The 24,101-nt window shown below is 43.5% G+C and overlaps 1 protein-coding gene across 1 annotated transcript; it reads right to left on the bottom strand.

Moving 5' to 3' along the window:
* Nucleotides 1-210: 210 nt before the first annotated feature.
* LOC134748503 (nuclear pore complex protein Nup133) lies at nucleotides 211-22,839 on the bottom strand. The gene is made up of 26 exons (XM_063683297.1): nucleotides 22,649-22,839; nucleotides 22,463-22,581; nucleotides 21,229-21,404; nucleotides 20,390-20,579; nucleotides 20,117-20,232; nucleotides 18,797-18,971; nucleotides 17,705-17,821; nucleotides 15,207-15,401; nucleotides 14,933-15,064; nucleotides 14,323-14,476; nucleotides 13,225-13,312; nucleotides 12,460-12,656; nucleotides 11,829-11,986; nucleotides 10,651-10,781; nucleotides 9,979-10,185; nucleotides 9,726-9,844; nucleotides 9,411-9,574; nucleotides 9,021-9,179; nucleotides 8,761-8,919; nucleotides 8,501-8,659; nucleotides 7,871-8,004; nucleotides 6,100-6,336; nucleotides 5,314-5,505; nucleotides 4,706-4,816; nucleotides 2,997-3,111; nucleotides 211-2,414 (listed from the first exon to the last, which is right to left on the bottom strand). Exons 1-26 carry the CDS (start codon nucleotides 22,753-22,755, stop codon nucleotides 2,191-2,193), a joined length of 4,035 nt encoding a protein of 1,344 aa, XP_063539367.1. The 5' UTR covers nucleotides 22,756-22,839; the 3' UTR covers nucleotides 211-2,190.
* Between the last annotated feature and the right edge of the window lie 1,262 nt (nucleotides 22,840-24,101).

The following is a 24,101-nucleotide window of genomic DNA, read 5'->3' as shown; positions in this document are numbered from 1 at the left end:
CAATTTCTTAAAAAACACCCAGAATTTGTATTATACAAAATCTATTTTCAATCACATAATTCAATTTGTGTGAGTATTTTGTCAGAAGTTATCAGGCAAATCACATTTTAAGTTTTGTCCCTATTCACCCCAGCCGTCCCTATCCACCCCGTTGACGGTAACAAAAAGCTGTTACATAAATTTGAGCCATATAAGTAAACCGCTTAAATTGTCTTGTAAACGGGCTTGATCCTTATCACATAAGAAATTCGGTAGCTAACGCGGTGCACAAATAAAACAATGCCATATGTTTAAAATTTAAAGATTTGAGCCCAAAAAGTCACCTCAGAAAATTTCAACTATAACACGAGCAATTTTGTCACATCTGTTTTCGCTTTCCGTCATGTAAGTTATTACATATATTAGCAGGCCTATTATGGTAGCGCTTAGTACGTTAGTAAAAAGATATAGCAAGCGTCTCTTACTTGAGTATTAGAGCGAGAAAATGATGCTTTTCAACTACCTATTATAATCCATAACCGCGACCATGATATGCCTGCATAAAAGTTATAATTAAAACTTAATTAAAGTAAAAACAAGTCTTTAGCTCGGTTACGAAAAAGTTCATTTATAATGAGGGCTATCGTTTTTTTGCTCACCAGTTGGCGCCTCTGTTGATAGTGGTCCAAAAGACTAAAGAACAGCTGTCAGTCATTGAAGTGACGAGTGACATTTGACATTTCGAACTATGGAAAAGACCACCATCTACACTAGCGCCCCTAGCGGCGAATTCATACGCGTTAGCCCTCATTCGCAACCTATGAGGCTTCAGCGCTTTGTGTGAGCGTTGGTATTGCATTAAGGGTAATCTGGAATAATCTGGATAACGCATATACTGTGGCTAAAAAATAAGTGCATTCCAGTTGCCAGGGAGGTTATGGGATTATACTGAGCAACTTTTACTATAGGACCAACGCCGAAATCGCGAAAAAAAATTTGTCTGTTTCATGCATTTTGGTTGGTCTATTTTCTATGGGAGGGTAAAGTTTTTTTGCGATTTCGTGGTTGGTTTCATAGTAAAAGTTGCTCAGTATAAGCCCAAAACTTCCCTGGCAACGGGAATGCACATATTTTTTAGCTACCCTGTTTTTATTTTTTTCAAATATTATGTTTTTCTTTCGAATATTCAGTGTACCTTTGGCATTACAGCAGCTCAGTGAATAGCTCACTCATTTTGGATTCGTTTTTTTCAATAGCATCAAGCACGACACTGCATGGTGTTGGTGGTCAATGATATTATAACTCCGACACTGCATATCGTGTTGGTGGTCAATGATATTATAACTCCAGATGGGTTATAAGCGTTCGAAACTTGAAGTGCTTATAAATTATACAGTTGCTCTTTAGTAGCGCCTGGGCAAGCTACAGCTGTGCACGCGCTCACGAGCTCTCGTATATTGAAAGAGAAAGAGACAAGCTTATGTTCAACAACGAGCGTAACAAAGATAAATGGTATGCGAAATAACTAAAATTTATATATTTACATAAATATGATTTAGCCTATGCAACTTCTAACCCTGATTTCGCAGTAAAAATCGGTGTTGTATTTTTTTTACTATTTTTCCCGGAATCATCAATCAATTACGTGACACATATGGTTTGTCAAAGGACTGTCTCATAATTAGACAGAGAGAATCATAATATCGTTGTCTTACACTAGTACTAGCACCCAAAAGAAAAGGATGAGTATAGTTTTTTTTATTCCTATTTACCAAAGAGGATATAATAAGATAGAGCGATACTGTCATAGTAAATTCTGTAACCACTGTAAATTCACTGCCATCTATCGACATACTTTAAAACTAAAAATGAAGATTTATAAAAATACGTTTAAATGTATTTAAATATGGATAAATGATTTTTTTATTTGCATTAATTATTTTTATATGATTTTGACCCATGTTCTTTCACTGATATGCTTTAAAATTATAAATAACAAACGAAACCGTCAGCGCCCTCTATACGAGAGTAGGCCAAAACTAGTGGCGCCATCTGATCGAGAATCAAATTTTCGTGATTTTCGAGGCACGTTTTTTCCTTAGACTGTACCCATCTATTACGGAGTTATATCTATCTTTGCTATTTACTGTCAATTTGTTGACCAATTATATATTGATTTCGGTCAAAAAGAAAAAAATCATGCAATGAACCTTATGTGGGGATGATAGTGGTTCCTCGGTCTCCTGTCCCTGGTGTGGCGGTGGGTGCGGGCGTGGGTGTGAGTGAGAGGTCCCGGGCGGGCTGGCGGCGCGCGTGGAGGCACTCGTAGCCGTACTTGACGATGTACCGGAAGCGCGCGTCGGACACCAGCTCGGCCAGCTCGCGCGCCGTCAGGATGTCCTCGGCCGGGGGCAGCAGCAGCTCCAGGTCGCCACCTGTTACATTACATTATGAAAAACATATGGAATACTACAGCTGGGTGAGAGCTGATTGTTGACCGAAGCGATAGCGAGACCGTTTTAACTTGGTAAAAATGCTTTCGTATATACGGATGTTCTCCTCTACAGGTCGCAATTCTCAACCGTTTCTCGTTAAATTTTGTGGCCAGAATCTATGATTAATTAGTTTTTTTTTGTCGATGCAGTTTTTGGAATTTTTTAAAATGAGGGAAATTGGCATAAAGGACACCTTTAGTCTATGGCGCTTAAGACCATTGTGAGTTCACTATAAGAATGATTCAGCGAACTAAGTATTTTTTACATTTTCTAGCCTTATCGCGAGACCTCCTACTACTTACCTCCTGTGTCCATCATCAGATCAACTGGTCTGGCTGGTGGTCTCATTTTGGCTCCATGTCATCATAAAGTTTTATTGCCATCCGATTTACATATGAATTCAAAATTTCGACTCAAATGGAAATCGGGAAGTAGGTCAAATTTAACTTCCAAGATTTAACCCACACTAACTGTTAGTTACTTGCAAGTGAAATAAAATCTTGTAATGATGAGTGAACTGACCCATGAAGTGCACTAGATGCATGAGACGGAAGAACATCTTGTCCTGCAGCTCGGCGGCGGGGGCCTCCACGTCGACGGCGTCCCACGGGGAGCGCCGGATGCACGCGCACCACACCTGACAAACAATACGTTATTATAAACCTTACATTATTCACTCGTATGGCGTATTTCCAGAGTACGCCCTCCAGACTGCGCGATCTTCTCCCATCCGGACTACGTGCCCGAGCCATGGCGCCGTCGACTGGACAGAAACGGCTTTGGACAGAGTAGCATGGCGGTCTTTGGTGTTGTCGTCGTGCCGTCGCGCCACAGCAGTAAGTAAGTATGGCGTATTTACTTGTACAAAAACATTTCAAACAACAAGTAGTTAATATTGTCTTCGGTTACCGCGATAGTTACTCATGAAATAAAACTATGAAAACGGATTATATCGCGTATATTGAATTTATAATACATCCCGACGTTTCGAACTCTTTACAGCGTTCGTGGTCAACGGGTGACTGAGGAAAAATTACAAAGTGCAAAAATACCCACATACTAAAACAATGAACAATCATAGACTACAAACTTTAAGGCTGGTTGTACATGCAAAATCGGTTCATAAGGCTAGTTATACACTATAATTATTTTTCAAGTAAAGATATATATATATACGCGATAAAAACTATGCCGGCTCCAACCCTACACCACGGACCCGAGACTTTTTACTTGAAAAATAATTATAGTGTATAACTAGCCTTATGAACCGATTTTGCATGTACAACCAGCCTTAAAGTTTGTAGTCTATGATTGTTCATTATTTTAGTATGTGGGTATTTTTGCACTTTGTAATTTTTCCTCAGTCACCCGTTGACCACGAACGCTGTAAAGAGTTGGAAACGTCGGGATGTATTATAAATTCAATGTACGCGATATAATCCGTTTGCTTAGTTTTATTTCATGAACAAGTAGTTAAATTAAATAATTACAAATCCACATTCAGGGACAGGGAATGAATTAGACTCATCGTAGGCATGGAGACTATATAAAGGAGCCAAATCTCTATATATGAAAAGTGTCCATCGAAAATCAGTAATTAGGCGGCGCCACTATACACCGAAATACTACCAAAAACAACCTACGTAATTTGGTCGGGTTATTTGTTGCCTTATATGGTTCATGTTATACTCATGTCCCAGAGCCTAACTAGCGCCACCGGAAAGATTAGGAACTATTATTTAAAGCTGAAAGCGGTCACTTTTGCAACAATTCTGCCATAAGAGATTGGCATCCTTTCTATACCATCCATAATCGTAGGCCTCAATCTATTGCAGACTATACAAACAGTGGTATAATAATATACTCCGCCTGGTACTCTCTTCCGAGACTCGCGAATCACGTGACTGACACAAGCCTACGTCATCGTGAACCTTTTATCAGCACGATGACGAAGGCTTGTGTCAGTCACGTGATTCGCGAGTCTCGGAAGAGAGTACCTTGATTTTATTATACCACGGTCAGGTAGGATGACATCGTTTCACATGGCTGTGTAAGCCATACGAGAGCGGCACCCACGACCGCAAGACAGGCAGGTGTAGTGCGCCCGTGGCGAACATATGTCGCGTTGATGACGTTCGGCTCGCTTACTTGCGAGTGTCTTAAACCAAGCGTCATCGTGGGTCATCGCAACTTAAAATGAAAATTCAATAAATGTAAATGTTGATTATTACCCTGAGCCTAAGGTCATCGCGGCGCTCCATGTCTTGCACGAAGTCGGTCAGGTCGAGTGCCTTCTTGTAGTCGTACTCGGTCAACGCGTCGCTCTCGCTCTCGATGTACATCTGCAAACACGACCACAATTCTAATTATTAAATATTCTAAAGTCACGAAAAGGAGTTGGCAGCTTGATGTCGCATGCTGCTCGGCCAGGGACAGGCAACATTCTACCTTGTTCCACGGGTCGGAGGGTTGAGTTTCGTCAGACACTGGTATAACAAGCCTCACGTACCTGTATCAGTTCCTCCGGCGGCATCACCCTGCAGTCCGCCGCGTCCAGCCCGTGCAGCAGCTTGATGTCGCGTGTTGCTCGGTCAGTGCCAGGCAACCTTCGACCTTGTTCCACAGGTCGGAGGGTTGAGTTTCCTCAGACACTGGTATAACAAGCTTCACGTACCTGTATCAGTTCCTCCGGCGGCATCACCCTGCAGTCCGCCGCGTCCAGCCCGTGCAGCAGCTTGATGTCGCGTGTTGCTCGGTCAGTGCCAGGCAACCTTCGACCTTGTTCCACAGGTCGGAGGGTTGAGTTTCCTCAGACACTGGTATAACAAGCTTCACGTACCTGTATCAGTTCCTCCGGCGGCATCACCCTGCAGTCCGCCGCGTCCAGCCCGTGCAGCAGCTTGATGTCGCGCGGCAGCGCCGCGTGTTGCTCGGCCAGGGACAGGCAACCTTCGACTTTGTTCCACAGGTCGGAGGGTTGAGGTTCCTCGTCAGACGCCAGCAGGCAGAGTTTGGCTAAGGATGCCGTAGTCTGTAATAAAGAAACGAAATTTATACTAGAGAGTAACTTGTCGGGGTGGCCGCTAATTCTATGCATAGTAGTTTGTTTGACTACATCGGATTAATCGGATCGTGTCTGTATCTCGTGATGTTTAGTAATTTGAGTTTTACCAAGTCAGAAGAAAATGTGATAGGTCGTCTAATATGGAATTCATCTAGTTTATTAGTAGGATCCGAAATTTTGGATGCGGATTGTAGGGAGAGAACAAGACTATAGCTATCAATGTTATCGATTATTTTTATTAGTCAGGAAATAAAACCTCAAACGATGTATATCCAACTATTCGATACATACTTTTTTCAATGGTTATTGATGAGAAAAAATAGAAATATTGCAGTTTAAACCGTTCAAATCGCTCGAAATGAGTATAATCACGAAAACTTTTTTTTTTTTTTATAACTTGAGAAAAGACGACTCATTCCTGCTATTTAATTCAAATAAATTAACCGCATCGATACAGGAGTCGATAACATCGATTAAAAAAGCGTTGCTCCCTCCCCCTGTAATCTGTCAACAGCCGCTCCTAAAATTCGGGGCCCTACTTATAAGATCGAAAATCCTGACCGTCATCCTGTTGACTGCGTCCCTCTCCCCCCGGGCCAGGCCGGCCAGCACGCGCCCCGCCTGGCCGTAGTCCCGGGCGTGCAGGTGGTGCAGCGCGCGCACGGGGTCGCGGGCGGGCGTGCGCGCGAGCCAGGCGTGCAGGCGCGCGGGGTAGCGGGCGCCCAGCGCGCGCACCAGCCGCGCCGCGCCCCCGCCCCCCGCCCCCAGCAGGTGCGCGAACGCGGACTCCGCGATGCCCTGAAATACGTTCATGTTATCTATAAATTGTATATACAGATGTCAATCACAATGAAAAAATCAACGATGCGACTCTGGTCAACGTGGGACTCGAACCCACATCCTTGGATTGCCGGTCCAATGCGTTACCAATTGCGCCAGCTGTCCATCCGTCAATCAACGCGAATTTAATCATCGTTGATTTTTTCATTGTGATTGACATCTGTATATACAATTTATAGATTGTAATAATGTGGTACGTCCCGCAATAAAAAAGGAAAAATATATTAACATTTACGTTCATGTTAGGTTGGGAACGCTCTGCGATAATTTTTTTGCGGTTTCAGTCTAATTTCTTGCGGTTTCAGTTCGGTCAGACTTAAACCGCAAGAAATTAGACTGAAACCGCAAGAAATTTAACTGAAACAGCAAAAAATTAGACTGAAACCGCAAGAAATTAGAATGAAACCGCAAGAAATTAGACTGAAACCGCAAGAAATTAAACTGTAACCGCAAGAAATTAGACTGAAACCGCAAGAAATTAAACTGAAACCGCAAGAAACTAGACTGAAACCGCAAGAAATTAGACTGAAACCGCAAGAAACTAGACTGAAACCGCAAGAAATTAGACTGAAACCGCAAGAAATTAGACTGAAACCGCAAGAAATTAGACTGAAACCGCAAGAAATTAAACTGAAACCGCAAGAAATTAGACTGAAACCGCAAGAAATTAATCGCAGTGCGTTCTAAGCCTTACATCGTGTATACTTCATCATCTTTCTCGCTTTAGCCCGGCGTTTTGCCCCGGCTCGTGAGACTTGGGAGCCTGAGAGCCTCCCGCGAACCACGTTCGACGTATTGCCTCTCTGTCGCACTTGTAAATTCGTACGTAAGTGTGACAGGGAGGCAACACGTCGAACGTGGTTCGCGGTATGCCCTCTGGGATCCGCTCGGCACCTAATCCCGGGAATTGGCTGTAGCCCTAGTTTTTACGTAGGCACCTGCCATTTGACCTTTCAACCCCGAAAGTAAACTAGGCCCTCTTGAGATAAGTCCGGTGTCCTCCCGATTATTTCCTTCCCCGAAAAGCGACTGGTAAATATCAATAGTACATTGTGCAACATGGAGCGAAAGTTAAATATTACAAACGAGAGTATAGTTAAATCGCGACAGCTTGCCGGAGTGATTTCTAAACTCGAGTTTGGAATATTGTTACGCCCCGAGTTACACACAATGTTTTTGATCACACTTGCGATACAAAAATGAAGTACACAGACAAAAAACTGTCAATTATAATACTAGAAACTTCAAAACTCCCTAGGGAAAACGCGTTTTCTATAGTTCCCAGTAAGCCTGCGTGCAATTCCACATTTACTGAGCGAGTGTGAATGAATTAATGTTTTATATGTATCAAACAAGAAAAATATATTAATTAATTAATGTCATTACGGGGTCTAACGCGATTAAGTTTCATTATTTATGAGTACTAAACGAGAGAGTTTAAAGTGTTAAAAATATATTAACCATCAAACAATGGTTATTAAAAAAAACTCACCTCGCCTGAATACTTGTCAATATAAGAATACAAGCGCTCCATATCATCTTGTCGGTCACACAGCTCGATGAGAAGCTCGAAATCTTTGAACTTTTCTGCCAGTACCGCAGCTCTCTCCATCTGTCCTGCATCGACTAAAAAAAGAAATAAAAACTATAATATTGTCTTCGGTTACCGCGATAGTTACTCATGAAATAAAACTATGAAAACTATGGGATGTGTTATAAATTCAATATAACCGATATAATCTGCTGTCATAGTTTTATTTCATAAATAAAAAATAATTATTACATATGCCTAATTGCTAAAATAAATACATAACATTGTATTGTATTGTACCACGGGCAGGTTTACGCATTACGACGACTGGCGCCTATTTTGCGTGACGGGGGTGGGGGGTAGGCTAACTAGTGCAATCAGTCCAACTCCTCAAGGAATCCTATCAAACCTGTGATGTTGAGTAGGACGTGCATCGCTGCAAAAAGTCACCGTGTAAAAATATATTAACTATAGTGCTGCATAATGCCGCGCCGCCTCTTGTCGCCGACGTGTCGGATGTCGTCGCACCGGCTCGGCCTCTGTCAGTATGAGGTTGGACAGGAGACTGTTGGCCTCGTACACTAAACTAACCGTAGGGCTGTATGATGTCGCGCCGCATCCTCTCGCCGACGTGTCGAGTGTCGCCGTGCTGTCGTAGCGGCTCGGCCTCCGTCAGTATGAGGTTGGCCAGGAGACTGTTGGCCTCGTACACTAAACTAACCGTAGGGCTGTATGATGTCGCGCCGCATCCTCTCGCCGACGTGTCGAGTGTCGCCGTGCTGTCGTAGCGGCTCGGCCTCCGTCAGTATGAGGTTGGCCAGGAGACTGTTGGCCTCGTACACTAAACTAACCGTAGGGCTGTATGATGTCGCGCCGCATCCTCTCGCCGACGTGTCGAGTGTCGCCGTGCTGTCGTAGCGGCTCGGCCTCCGTCAGTATGAGGTTGGCCAGGAGACTGTTGGCCTCGTACACTAAACTAACCGTAGGGCTGTATGATGTCGCGCCGCATCCTCTCGCCGACGTGTCGAGTGTCGCCGTGCTGTCGTAGCGGCTCGGCCTCCGTCAGTATGAGGTTGGCCAGGAGACTGTTGGCCTCGTACACTAAACTAACCGTAGGGCTGTATGATGTCGCGCCGCATCCTCTCGCCGACGTGTCGAGTGTCGCCGTGCTGTCGTAGCGGCTCGGCCTCCGTCAGTATGAGGTTGGCCAGGAGACTGTTGGCCTCGTACACTAAACTAACCGTAGGGCTGTATGATGTCGCGCCGCATCCTCTCGCCGACGTGTCGAGTGTCGCCGTGCTGTCGTAGCGGCTCGGCCTCCGTCAGTATGAGGTTGGCCAGGAGACTGGTGGCCTCGTACACTAAACTAACCGTAGGGCTGTATGATGTCGCGCCGCATCCTCTCGCCGACGTGTCGAGTGTCGCCGTGCTGTCGTAGCGGCTCGGCCTCCGTCAGTATGAGGTTGGCCAGGAGACTGTTGGCCTCGTACACTAAACTAACCGTAGGGCTGTATGATGTCGCGCCGCATCCTCTCGCCGACGTGTCGAGTGTCGCCGTGCTGTCGTAGCGGCTCGGCCTCCGTCAGTATGAGGTCGGCCAGGAGACTGGTGGCCTCGTACAGCGACGAGCGAAGTACCACGTCGGGGCAACCGGGACCGTATTGACTGTAGGAAATAATAAGTACACATAACCAAAAATATATATTTTTTTTCATTGATGTAATATAATAAAATTATTAATAGCCCGATCTAGTGATTATAGACTCATGAGCATATGTTGCACAGTAGCAAGATGAGAGGATGTTGTGAGACTCACCTGACGGCCCTGGTGTGTAGCTGCACTAGCCGGGGCAGCAGCGCGCCGGAGCCCAGCGGTGGGAGTAGCGGTCGCGGTTGCCACTGCACTCGCGTACCGTGGACCTCTGTTAGGATGCTCTGAAAAGTCATAGTTAACGCTTTATCACAATGAAAATGTAGTGTATGACCTAAAACTGATGTTGTAAAGATAATTAATGAATAATAAAATAAACTGATAGCCAAAGATGGAGGTAGTATGTTCTAGTATTTACCGTGAGCAGCCTAGACACGTGCTCCGCGTGCGTGGCGAGCGCGCGCACGTCGTGCTGCGCGGGCGCACACACGGAGCACAGCGCGACCAGCACGCGTTGGATGGAGGACACGCGACGGAAGCACACGTCCGCCGGGGATAACGCGCCGGAAGACAACGCTGCCTCCACTTCGGGCTCTTCTGGCTCCGCCTCGTCGCCGCACACTACCTATGTCACAAGTTCAAAACATTATCACTCAGAAAGATGGGCCAAAATGGCTACTGAGACTCCGTAACAACATAGATGGTGCAGGCAGACCGAGAAGGATATGGCGGGACGACTTGGACGCATTATACCCGAATTGGTGGAAAAATACACAGGACAGGGTCGAGTGGAAGAAACGAGGCCACGCCTTTGCCCAGCAGTGGGACACTAAATTAGGCTAATAAAAAAAAATCAATAAAAAAAAATCAATTCTAGACAACGTTTCGACATCAAATTTGTTACAAATCAAATGTCGCAGTTTATTTAATCTAATAATGCGTAAATGAGCTGGCTTAAAAAACATAAAACGTTAACAGTTTTCTGTTCGGCACTATGGTTAGTGAATGGCATTTTTTATTATGTACAATAAATATTAAAATAAATTAAAATCCATCTAAACATAGTGTGCACACAAAGTAAATTATGAACCTGATAAACAGCGGCGTCGATGAGTTGTGAATCTCCGCTGTGCTGTTTCTTTCTCAGCGCCAGAGCTATAGCTAGCTTTTCTGCCAACATGCCCAATGCTGATACTGTACTGACGCAGTCGCCCCCGGTTTCTGAAAAACAATAAAATTATATACAAATACCATTCACAAAAACCAGATCATGGAATCATCTTGTTCCGGGCCTTGGGTTCCGCATATGCCTTTACTGTGTCTATCCACCGGGGAGGCGCTCTTCCTCTTCTTCTCTTCCCTTCTACGTGACCGATCATCATCAATACTTCCAGACTGTCTTCGCGTCCACGTGTCCGAAGAATCGAAGTATGCGCTGTGTGCAAATAGTGGAGTCGTGTTTGAATTTTCAGCTGGTTTGATTAGTTTGTGCGGCGGGCTGTCCACTTTATCCCCAGCATTTTCCGCCAGCACCACATTTCGAATGCATCAGTCCTTTCCTTTGTTACTTAGGTAACTATAGATGTGTAGATTAGCTAAAACGGATAAAAAGTTTGACCGAAATCTTAAAACAATGTTAACTGACTTAGCATGCTACAGCGTCGACGAATTTGTTGAAACTTGTACTAACCCTAAGTAATTTATCTACTAATTATTATTGTATAAGCAAATTTATACCTTATAAATTAAAATGATGACTTGTTAAGCCATATGCGACCCTATTGTCTATTGTTTACGAACCTGCTTTGCTTAAAATATGTTTTATTTAATAATAATTAAGTTTAAGTGACATAAATACTTACTCTAGAAATGTTGTACCTACTATGTACCTACCTATTTACTGACCTGTAAAACTTAACTTAACTTTTACCAATAAATGTCTTGTATCTTGTAGAAAATCGGCAAATCTTGTCACACATGCGGCATGAAATGGTAGAAATTAAATAAAATTGAAAAAAAAAAAAAAAAAAAGTACTCAATTGTTGCCATCTTCTTCTTCTTAATAATTTTCTACAATTTCTTGTCGGACTATATCTACAATATGCATGTCTTTTGTACTTAGTAATAAGTTTTTATTAATATTCGTTTACATATAGGAAACTATAGGTCTATTATTAGAAAAATGTTACTTTATAAACTCATCTGTTTTATAAGACTGTTTGTTTCTTAATAATAAAAAATAAATAAAAAAAATAAAAAAAAAAATACCTAGAGATCCGAGCCGCTGCCACAAGCCCGTCGCCCGTAAGAAGTCGGCGAACAGTGAGAACGCGCGCTGCTTGTCGCGGAGCTGCGCGGTGATCTGTAGCGCCGACGAGCTGCCCAGCGGGATGTTGGTCGAGGGGCCGCCTGCGCGCTGCTTCCATCTAAAACGAGTTGATAATAAACTGGGATCATTCTCCAGTTTTGTGCCTACGTCTAAACTCCATCAAATCATACTAAACGTATGAAAAGTGTGACGGAGTTGAGGCTGACCGCAGTCAATTTGAGTACCCGGTGGCAGGCCTATGGAACTCTCCGCGCGACCTCGGGTTGATACCTACGCGCCGCGCCCCGCATGCGGTGTAAAGCTAGTAGGCTGCCACGCGCTCACCGACCGACGCCGCCGCGCTAAATTTAATTTGGAACCCACCATTTTTTTATGGTGGTAGGTAGAGTTACAGTAGAGAATCTAATCTAACACCTTAACCCGGGTGTACTCAAGTGGGTACAATGGGCGGTAAGGGGTTAACAATGGTTGGCACCTTGCGAGTTTTTTTACAAAAATAGGTACCAATGACTAGTATTTTTCAAAACGATTTTTTAGGTTTTGCCCTGAGTGAAGCCTATCAAGCCTCACCTGGGGTCCCCCTGCGGTATGTCGTCGCACAGCTCCGTGGCTATGCGCACGACGGTGTTGTCTAGCGCCGGGTCGGAGCGCTGCTTGGCGGGGAACAGGTCGTGGACGATGGCGCGGCAGGCGGCCGTGTCGCGTCGCAGATGGAAAAGGAACGCTGTTTTGAGTTTGCCGCACGCGTCTGTAGTTACCATGCTCACCTGGAACAACAGAAATTAATGGACTGAATCAAAACTTCCCCGTTGTAAGTCCTTCGTTGGTTTTTGCCAAGTCTTCTTCTTCCTCGGTCCCTCATTGCTGAGGATCGCGACCATGTTTGCTCCGTCTCCATAGTGTGCAGTCATAAGCCAAACAAACTCAAAATATTGTACCCAACACCTACATATGTAACCCAATATTCATATGCAAATAAATCATTCATGGGTCACGTACTGCATATTGCCGCCAACCACCCTCTTCACACCATCAGACCATCTCGTGGGTGCTTTTCCTCGCCCACGCTTTTTGTTTACACATAATTACCTAGCTGGATGCCTGATTTCAACTTTTTAAGTCATCTCGAAGTAGCCAAACTCAGTCAGTGGTAAAAAAGTGATATTCAGACTTCAAAATCTCGTAAACGGTCACAGCTTATTTATTGAAATTCAGGATTTGGTAACTGGGTGGTCTAACAAGACTCGTAAAATTACAATTGCGTGGATCAAATATTAGAATCGTTGCAAAAATTCGCCGTGTGCTATCTCCATAAGAAAAAGTGATGTTACAAACCTCGTGCGGATCGATCTCGTAGAGGGACAGGTTGCCATCGTACATGTCCGACGGGCAAGGTGAACCCATGGGGCTCTCACACACAGATCTGAAAATATCACTTTCGTGTTATTACCGCTTCTAATAGTTTAACATAAGTGAGGTGGTTAAAAATAAAGGGGAAACGGTAAAGGGCGTTTTCTAAAATAAATATTGAAAACCTGATTCTCACGGATCATGGTGATTTTGGGTTCTTTCAACTCAGAATCACTAGCATATTCGATTCTGATGATAAATAAATGTCCCAAAAATTTGTATGAAAATTGTACACGTTCCACTAGTCACGCACATACAAGTGAAAAAATTGTTTATACTAAAACGTGACGTAATGGAATGGATATTTTGGGACATCTATTTTTAATGACAGGATGGTGAATGCTGTCGATTCTGAGTAGAATGAATGAGCCCAAGAATGTCCAGATTTGAAAGAATCAAGTTTTTCGCACTTAAATTATCGTGAGACATATTTCAAAATATTTATCAGTATTTAGTGCACGACGTACAACCGCCGCGGACACTCGTGCCTGAGGATGGATTCCCAAAGAATCCGAAACATAACATTTAAAACTTTCGCGGTTTGAACACATATTAAATCACATTTAGAAACGGGTCTATCGCGAATTTATTTTGTTACCTTTATTTACCGACGTTTCGACACAGGTTTCACTGGTTTCTCAGGTTTCAACGTCGGTAAATAAAGGTAACAAAATAAATTCGCGATTGACCCGTTTCTAACTGTGATTTAATATGAATCCGAAACATGTCGCCAAAAGCGACTAAATGTAATAGTGAGTAAAAACCGTACTGATAAATATTTTGAATAAAGTTTTTATTATTTATTTTAGAAAACGCCCAAAAACTCTGTCGCAGGCGAGAACAGAACTCGCGACTCCGCTCGGAATGTTACGCAATATTTTGCCGTCACCCAAGCCGACATGTCCGTGTGACGGGGTGGCCTACGGGTTCATGGCGTTAATCGCGATTGCTGACGACGCCATTTCGGCTTCGTCACTTTTTCTTTAATATATGACATCTATTTCATTTTATGATGATACTTACACGTTGGTAGAAACCGTTTCAGCTGAAGTGAGCGCCAGCACGCCATGTTTCCTACTAAACAGTAATGGCTGCCCGTTGCACAGAGTAGCACCGAGGATTCTGTCTCCCTCTGAAGCCACGTCTATATATTCCACTTTGTCGTTCGCCACTGTGCCTAGAATTCAAAAAAGTAAGTTTTTTAATATCGTCTTCGGTTACCGCGATAGTTACTCATGAAATAAAACTATGAAAACGAATTATATCGCGTATATTGAATTTATAATACATCCCGACGTTTACGTGTGCTGTAAAGGGTTCGAAACGTCGGCATGTATTATAAATTCAATATACGCGGTATAATCCGTTTTCATAGGCGCGGAGCGATGTCTGATTACAGAGTGCAGCGGAGAGGTATGAGGAAAGTTACTCGGGGGTTGGCCTGGTCTTGTACACTGATATAATATGTACTCACTGACTATAGCCACATATGTGCTTGTATATATAGTGCAGCGGCGGAAGGCAGCGGCAGAAGGCGCGGAGCGATGTCTGATGACAGAGTGCAGCGGAGAGGTATGAGGGAAGTTACTTGGGGGTTGGCCGGGTCTTGTACACTGATATACTATGTACTCACTGACTATAGCTACATATGTGCTGGTATACAGGGCGGCGGCGGAGGGCAGCGGTAGAAGGCGCGGAGCAATGTCTGGTGATAGAGTGCATCCCCGGAGAGGTATGAGGGAAGTTACTCGGGGGTTGGCCTGGTCTTGTACACTGATATAATATGTACTCACTGACTATAGCCACATATGTGCTTGTATATATAGTGCAGCGGCGGAAGGCAGCGGCAGAAGGCGCGGAGCGATGTCTGATGACAGAGTGCAGCGGAGAGGTATGAGGGAAGTTACTTGGGGGTTGGCCGGGTCTTGTACACTGATATACTATGTACTCACTGACTATAGCTACATATGTGCTGGTATACAGGGCGGCGGCGGAGGGCAGCGGTAGAAGGCGCGGAGCAATGTCTGGTGATAGAGTGCATCCCCGGAGAGGTATGAGGGAAGTTACTCGGGGGTTGGCCGGGTCCTCCACGGACATATGCGCTGAAATTAAAATTGTATTTTAGGTCTAGGAAATCAAGTATGTATAAATTTTTCATGGAGACAGTTATTGGCCTCCAAGTATATCGTAATCAGTATCAAATATACAGTGACGGTCAAAGTGGCCAAATGTATCGTTGTAGTGGGGCCACAGCCACACAGCTGACCACACCTGATCAGTTGACAAACATAAAATAGCATAAAATAGATAAATTATAATAATATTATTTCTCCTTAAAGCATCATTGATTGCGAACAATACTATGTAGAAATTACGATAAATCAAATAAAATGTTGTTTACGACCCATTCTTACTTGATACTTTTACTACTTCCACACCATTGAACTAATCTAGAAGAATGTATGAATAATTCTAGTATACATATAAGGCAAGCGTTTTCTAATAAAGTATTCAATTTACTTGACTATGTTGTCATTATAACCCCTTAACGCCGTACACTTCATCGTAAATCGTAACACACCGTTTTTGCCATAGAAATAAGTAGATATACAGGGTGGCTACAAATAAGTGAATTCCCGTTGCCAGGGAGGTTTTTGGCTAAGCAACTTTTACTATGGGACCAACCACGAAATCGCGAAAAAAAAAATTTACCCTATAGACCAGCCAAAATGTATGATCAGCCAAAAATTTTTTCGCGATTTCGTGGTTGGTCACATAGTAAAAGTTGCTCAGTATAATCCTAAAGCCTCCCTGGCGACGGGAATGCACTTATTGTTTTGCCATCCTGTATATAAATTATGATAAACTGATATAGATATTATACACTAAAGAAAAAGTGACCAAGTCCACCAGTGGCCGTGTGGTCTAGTTTAGTGGTCAGGACGTTGTCAACGGAAATGCACTTATTTTTTAGCCACCGTGTATATTCCGTTCAAATATATTTGGCCACTTTGACCTTCATCGTCACTATATATTATACTAGCTTTTGCCCGCGACTTCGTCTGTGTGGACTTAGTAAGCCCAGCTAGAGTAAGAATAGCGCCTGGAGAAAATCTTATAGCAATTATTCAATTTGAGCATATTATGCACACAAATTAGCAGACACTTCATTAATTATCTCAATTCCACCGCGCTTTTTACTTTCTTAAGGGATGATTTTCGGGATAAAAACTATCCTATGTCCTTCTCAGGGACTCAACCTATCTCTATGCCAAATTTCATCTAAATCGATTCAGCGGTTTAAGCGTGAAGAGGGAACACACAGACAGACAGACAGACTTTCGCATTTATAATATTAGTATGGAAAGTATGGATGTGATCTGGTTTTTTATCCGCTCTGTTAAATGACAGTTGTATTAGCCTAGTGGGTACGTTACCGATGGCGTGCCTGGTGTCTGCGCGCGCCACGTTGACGCACGCGATGAGCAGCGCGAGCCAGCGCGGCCCGCCGGCGCGCACGTCCAGGCAACAGTTGTATTAGCCTAGTGGGTACGTTACCGATGGCGTGCCTGGTGTCTGCGCGCGCCACGTTGACGCACGCGATGAGCAGCGCGAGCCAGCGCGGCCCGCCGGCGCGCACGTCCAGGCAACAGTTGTATTAGCCTAGTGGGTACGTTACCGATGGCGTGCCTGGTGTCTGCGCGCGCCACGTTGACGCACGCGATGAGCAGCGCGAGCCAGCGCGGCCCGCCGGCGCGCACGTCCAGGCAACAGTTGTATTAGCCTAGTGGGTACGTTACCGATGGCGTGCCTGGTGTCTGCGCGCGCCACGTTGACGCACGCGATGAGCAGCGCGAGCCAGCGCGGCCCGCCGGCGCGCACGTCCAGGCAACAGTTGTATTAGCCTAGTGGGTACGTTACCGATGGCGTGCCTGGTGTCTGCGCGCGCCACGTTGACGCACGCGATGAGCAGCGCGAGCCAGCGCGGCCCGCCGGCGCGCACGTCCAGGCAACAGTTGTATTAGCCTAGTGGGTACGTTACCGATGGCGTGCCTGGTGTCTGCGCGCGCCACGTTGACGCACGCGATGAGCAGCGCGAGCCAGCGCGGCCCGCCGGCGCGCACGTCCAGGCAACAGTTGTATTAGCCTAGTGGGTACGTTACCGATGGCGTGCCTGGTGTCTGCGCGCGCCACGTTGACGCACGCGATGAGCAGCGCGAGCCAGCGCGGCCCGCCGGCGCGCACGTCCAGGCAACAGTTGTATTAGCCTAGTGGGTACGTTACCGATGGCGTGCCTGGTGTCTGCGCGCGCCACGTTGACGCACGCGATGAGCAGCGCGAGCCAGCGCGGCCCGCCGGCGCGCACGTCCAGGCAACAGTTGTATTAGCCTAGTGGGTACGTTACCGATGGCGTGCCTGGTGTCTGCGCGCGCCACGTTGACGCACGCGATGAGCAGCGCGAGCCAGCGCGGCCCGCCGGCGCGCACGTCCAGGCACATCACCTGCAGGCTGTTCACGTCGCCTGTGGAACACACACATTTTACTATTCATTCGCAATAAGATCAGCAGGGCTCGACATTTTAGTGCTCTTAAAACAGGGTGTTCCTAGCCATTGGACACAGCCGAAATGTACATATGCATTAGGGTATTTAGAACCAGTATACAAAGTATCATAACAACCGGTGTAGCGGTTACGAAGAAATGAACAAATTACGATTTTTTACTTTGGAGCAGCCTATAGCTTTTTTATTAATGACACTAATAAGATTTTGACTTTTGACAAATGTCATCATTGCCGCATATTTTCGAACAAATTGTCAAAAACACTGCCAACGATTAATACAGTTTTCTTTTTGTTGTCAATTATAGGAAATAACTTTTGTTTCAAAATTTATTTTTTTATCTTTTATTCTAATAAAAAAATTATTAACATTAGAGCATTCCTGACAAGTAAACCCTCCGTGGGATTTCAGGGTTTGTCCGACGGCTAAGGGCACCCTGTATAATTTGAGTGTTGTTAATATAACACAGTTTCTTATGCAGGGCAAGCATGAGCTTAAATAAAGCTTTTATAAATTGTAATATCGACATATTTAGTGATAGCATATCAATAATAAAAAATAAATTAATTAGATACTTTATGGGTGACAATGATTCTGGCGCAGGTCAGGGCTAATGTACTGTGGCTAAATGTACTACCTAACAGATTTTACCTTCTTTTCTACTTATTTTTTGTAATAATCGATCATATTCATATCGATCCTCTGTTCTTGTGCTGTATGAACTTGTACATGTGTAATTAAGTTGGGCAATAAGCTTGTTATATTTTATTCCGTTTCTATAAGTGAAAACCTATAATTGGCTATCTAATTCTATTGTAGTTTGTTGATATGTTTAGCGCTGTTGGTTTTCCATGTACCAAAAAAAAAAAAAAAAAAAAAAAAAAAAAAAAAAAAAAAAAAAAAAAAAAAAAAAAAAAAAAAAAAAAAATTGTCACCTTGAGCCCTGTGAGCGTCGGTGAGCGCCCTGCGCAGGTTGTGCTCGTGCAAGTCGGCGCCGCGCCACAGCTGCAGCACCGCGCCGCCCCCGCCCCCCACCAGCGCGACGTAGCCGGGCTCTTCCACGCCCGCCGACATGGGGCCGTCGTGCAGGATCACCACGCCGACGAGTTTCTTAACGGATAATACGATTTTGTAATAAGCAGAAATGTCTGCAAACGTTTTGCCTCCTCCTTTTTGGTACGGACGACTAAGGAATGAAATGCGCTCCCGCCATCTGTATTCCCTGATCAATATGACCTCGGTCTCTTTAAAACAAGAGTGAATAGGCTGTTACTGAACCGGTGAGCTCCATCTTAGGCCCTGTCTTCACTTTCCATCAGGTGTGACTAGGGCCAATCGCCGATCAGTTTATAATAAAAAAAAAAAAAAACGATGCCATAAAAGCTCACAGATTTAGTATATACGCTAGATGACGCAAATACCACGATTTGTATTAAAACCGAGCGTGCCGACTTTTTCATACAAAATTTACGTATAATATAATTTTAAAATTATTTATCTGTGTAAGGAAATATGTTCTTGCCTTTGGGTGGTTGCAATTTTTGGGCTGTTGCAGTTAATTATCGTGCAACGAAGCATTTTTCAAGTTTTCACGGACGTCCGGCTGCAACAACTGACGCGCGTGGACTGTAAAGAGCGACGGTCAACAAAGCGAGCGTCTTCTATGGTATATTTATTTCTGTGATAAAGCTTATATAGTACACATTCTCTCAAATTATTTTTAGGCCTTAGTGGAAGTGCGCAAGGTATTTGATAATAATTTCATTTCCGACCCATTTCGTACCTTGTCACAGTGACAATCACTATGAAAGTCGCTAGAGTAGAGACCTCATACTATTGTCACTGTGACAGTTGTGACAAAGTACAAAATGAGTAGGAAATTAAATTCTTTCGAGCGACCTACATCATTTCTTAGTGGAATAGGCGAGCCTTGATGACCTTCAAATCGTTCAATTTAATTATTGCGTCCACACCACCTGATTAAATTGACAATTTAATCAGATTGGGCGAAAAATTGTCCCGTCTGGACTGGCCTTTATTTATATTTATATAGATTTAGATTTATTTATTTCATAATATTAAATTGCATTATAAATTATTTTAACGTAATCTATACGAGTTTATATTATGATATATACAAATGTCAATACAGATAAAAATCAACGAATTATTAAAAAGAAAAGAATTATTGTATCGTACATTAAACTGTCAAAGTTTTTAACATCCCTTTGGTTGGGTAACTGGTCAGAACTTACAGTATCAGCGTTGGCGGGCATGGAACCGAAGAACAGAAGGGACACGCGCCTGCCGATGCCGCCCAGCCATCCGGACGGTGGACGGAGCTGCTTGCATGTGACACCCGGCCGCTCCGCTGTTTACACAAAATAGGAGGTTAATGGTGCTATTCGTAAACGTCTGTCAAATCTAACAAACCGTTGATCATCTGGTGTTCAAGCTTAATGGGTATCTTCCCTGCCCGGCCAGCTCGCAGCTGGTGTCCACGTACAGCTCCTGGTGACAGTACTCACGCTCCGGCCGCAGCTGCAGCAGGCTGCAGGACGTGGTGGCGAGCAGCAGACCGGACGCGGAGCCGGACGCCACCAGCCGGCTGCACTCCTGCCCGGCCAGCTCGCAGCTGGTGTCCACGTACAGCTCCTGGCCTACCGAGGGCCAGTAGCGGACGACGCCTTCGGGCGACACGCCGATACACGATGGCATCTGTGATGGAAATGAAGATATCAAAATGTGCGTGTAGAAATATACTGTTTCTACTGCCTTTAGTTTCATTAAATATGGCGGTGGCAGAATAACAGCGTCCTTTGCTCACTTTTTTCTACATGTTGACACTTTTTTAGGGTTCCGTACCCAAAGGGTAAAAACGGGACCCTATTACTGTCCGTCCGTCTGTCTGTCTGTCCGTCTGTCACCAGGCTGTATCTCATGAACCGTGATAGCTAGACAATTGAAAACTTTACAGATGATCTATTTCTGTAGCTGCTATAACAACAAATACTAAACACAGAATAAAATAAATATTTAAGTGGGGCTTAAAAGAGCTCGTGATTCTGAAATAATTCTATCTATACTCATTTTAAATGGACGAAACCCCATCTTTAAAAAAATATATATATAAAAAGAAAAAAAAATGGAAAATAAAATGCAAGTGCTCGATATACACGCATCAGCTCCAAGAGTTGCTAGTGTATCAAATAAATAATAATAATATTGTTGGGTTCCAGCAGGCGTTCTACATGACATTAAAGCTCTCCAAGGGGGCCTCTACGTGTTGAATATCCACACGCAAGCCTGCCACGCAAAGCGAAAAAACAAGTGTAGTGTACAATTTTAAATAACATGGCCCATTTACCTGCGCCCCATCCTCGTAGAACACCTCGACCAGCTCCGCCTTGTGCTGGAGGTCGGTCTGCGGCAGCGTGAGCTCGCGCGCCGCGCCGCCGTCCCGCGCCCACACCAGGAGCCTCCGTCCGAATACAAGCCAGCAGTAGCCGTTGGCTGACAGACCTACTGTCACTTCACCGCTTGCTGCAAGTGAATTCTATTTAAAACTGGGCAATATATTATATATATAATATAATATACCGATGAGTTTTTGAAGGTTCCGTACCCAAGAAATTTTTCCAGACCCTATTACTAAGACTCCATCTGTCTGTCTGCCACCAGGCTGTATCTCATGAACCGTGATAGCTAGACAGTTGAAATTTTCACACATGATATGTTTCTGTTGCCGCTATAACAACAAATACTAAAAACAGAATAAAATAAATATTCAAGTGGGGCTCCCATACAACAAACGTGATTTTTGCGGTATGGAACCCTTCGTGCGCGAGTCCGTCTCGCATTTGGCCAGTTTTTTAAACTTTGTCATCTTGTCAATCGGGAATCCTTCCTCAGGCACGAGTGTCCACGGCAGCTGGTGAGTCGTACTGATCTAAATATTTTGAAATATGTCTCACGATAGTTTAATTTCGAATATATGACCACAGCAAACAAACGCAAGGACATCTAGTCTTATGTAAGTTTTTCTAAAATAGATATTCCCGAAAACCACCTTATTACTACAAAATTCAAGGTTTTTTTGTTTTATGGTACCCGGAAGAAACAAAAGGCTGTGAATTAAACAACCCTGTTATAAAGGCAAAAACATCAAATGCTGATTTTGATATACAACTATATGACTAAGTACTAACAGAAAATATTATTGGATTGCCTATTATTACCTAGCATGTTGTCTCCTGCGAATCAGATAAACCAGTTTCGCATAGCGACCATCTCATAGACATAGTATATACAAGTAGTTATAGACGCGCCACAGAGCGACCGGGGGTAAGAGAAAGAATATTCATATAAAATTTGGGCAGCATAGGATTTTTTCTCTTTCACTCTTATAAATTTCGGTATTTTGCCATCGCCTCCTACCTATGATGCCACCCAGTTGGTGATAAGGACAAAGCATGGCACTATTTTCTCTTTCCTCTTATAGGAATCGCAATAAGACTATCTCTATCAAAGAGTGTCAGGCCCTTGGACCATCTAGTACTTAATAAACAAATGATTAGCAATAAATGAAATGAGAGACTTACCAAATGTAAGGGCCTCTGTCACTAACACAGGCAATGGATGTCCATAAGTCTCCACTGTAGTTAAAGGAGTCTTGTAGATCACTTCTCCTGTCGGGGCTTCAGTGGACTGCATAAACTTACTACAAAAAATCACACATTATAACAGGATTTTTAACTAAAAACTGAAAAGAATAGGTTAGGTCACACCTTTGGTTCTTTTTAGCAGAAGTCAAGCCCGCTCGTCGGCCTGTAATTGATTGCCTGACTCTAGGTGAAAATGGGCTTCTAATTCCACTTGTATTTGGGAAATCCATGGTGAAGTAATCAAGCAAATTAAATTAAATTTTAAATAGATTTCGTTTATTGATTGGCGCGAACACAAACAGAAAAGAAAAGCAAAAAAAGTCAATCAATGTTGCCAGATGACGAAATAGAAAAACTCGGGAGCGAACATAGACCTAGCATTACATAGACCAGCTATACGCGTGCGCCCGTAAGGGATAGACATAGATGACGTCATAAACGTGGGGATACCATATTGGTAAAAATTACCCCAATATTTGATATCACGTTGGGGCGATTACCCTGGAGGCAAAGTTAGCTTGTTTGACGGTATTAAAAAATTGTTAAATAAAATGTCAATGGGCCGTCCTTTTTAGGCGTATAAACAATGAAATACCTCCTATAATTCGCGCAGGTGGTACAAAACTAAACATGTTTAGTAAATAAAACGTAAAATAAAATGTATTATGGGTTTTAATTTAAAGAAATCACAAATCACAATCACACCAATTAATGTACACCACATTTAACCTTCCCAACATTTGTTTATTTATTTTTTGGAATTAGAAGTACGAAAAAACTTCGAGGTCAAAATTACCCATAAAATTATGATATTTTCATCTGGTATCCCTAACATGATTGTTATGCAGCTAAATTAAGAAGAAGTTCAAAAATGACTGACCTCAGACTCCTACCTACCTACGTAATTTGGGCGGATAATTTTATAAATAATGTTGTGTTAATTTGCGTAAATAATTGTGATATTTTTATTGAAATCGTTTGATTCTACATTGCTTCGAGTGTAACGTAATTTTACGATGTTATTCTCACATATTGCGCTAAGAGGAAGGTGTAAAATACCGTACTTACGTGTGAAAGATTATTGCTCAGAGCGGCTATTACAGCCGATTACAGAACAATTCACCAGTATTTTATCAAAGTTCAAGCATTCAAAACGCTAACCATCACTATATTTCATAAGAGAAAGCACAATTTCATACAAAACAACGATAATTAAACAAGCAACGAACAAACATGACATGTCACGTACTTATTTGTTTGCCACAACCTCGGTTGTGGCAGCGGTGGAAAAGTGAAACTATGACAAGGACAAACAATAACAGCGCTTTCTCTGCTACTCCTACTGAAAGATACATAAGACTATCCCGTTCGGTTATTTTCCCCCACTCCTCATGACCGATCCAGTTATACTAGATTCATGGGAGCGAAAAACGGAAAATGTGAAATCTTTAAAAACAAGTGCGTATTGTTTAAAATTTCACAAAAAGGAAGACACATTTTTGTACCTATAATCTGTCAAGCTTTGTCTGATTCTGAGTTATTTATAGACGGTTGCAACAAAAGAACGCAACGGTTT

The sequence above is a fragment of the Cydia strobilella genome, chromosome 16 (assembly GCF_947568885.1).
Source record: "Cydia strobilella chromosome 16, ilCydStro3.1, whole genome shotgun sequence".
NCBI classification, from domain to species: Eukaryota; Metazoa; Arthropoda; class Insecta; order Lepidoptera; family Tortricidae; genus Cydia; species Cydia strobilella.
Note: the sequence above shows the minus strand (reverse complement) of the source record. Positions and strands in the feature narration are given on the sequence as shown.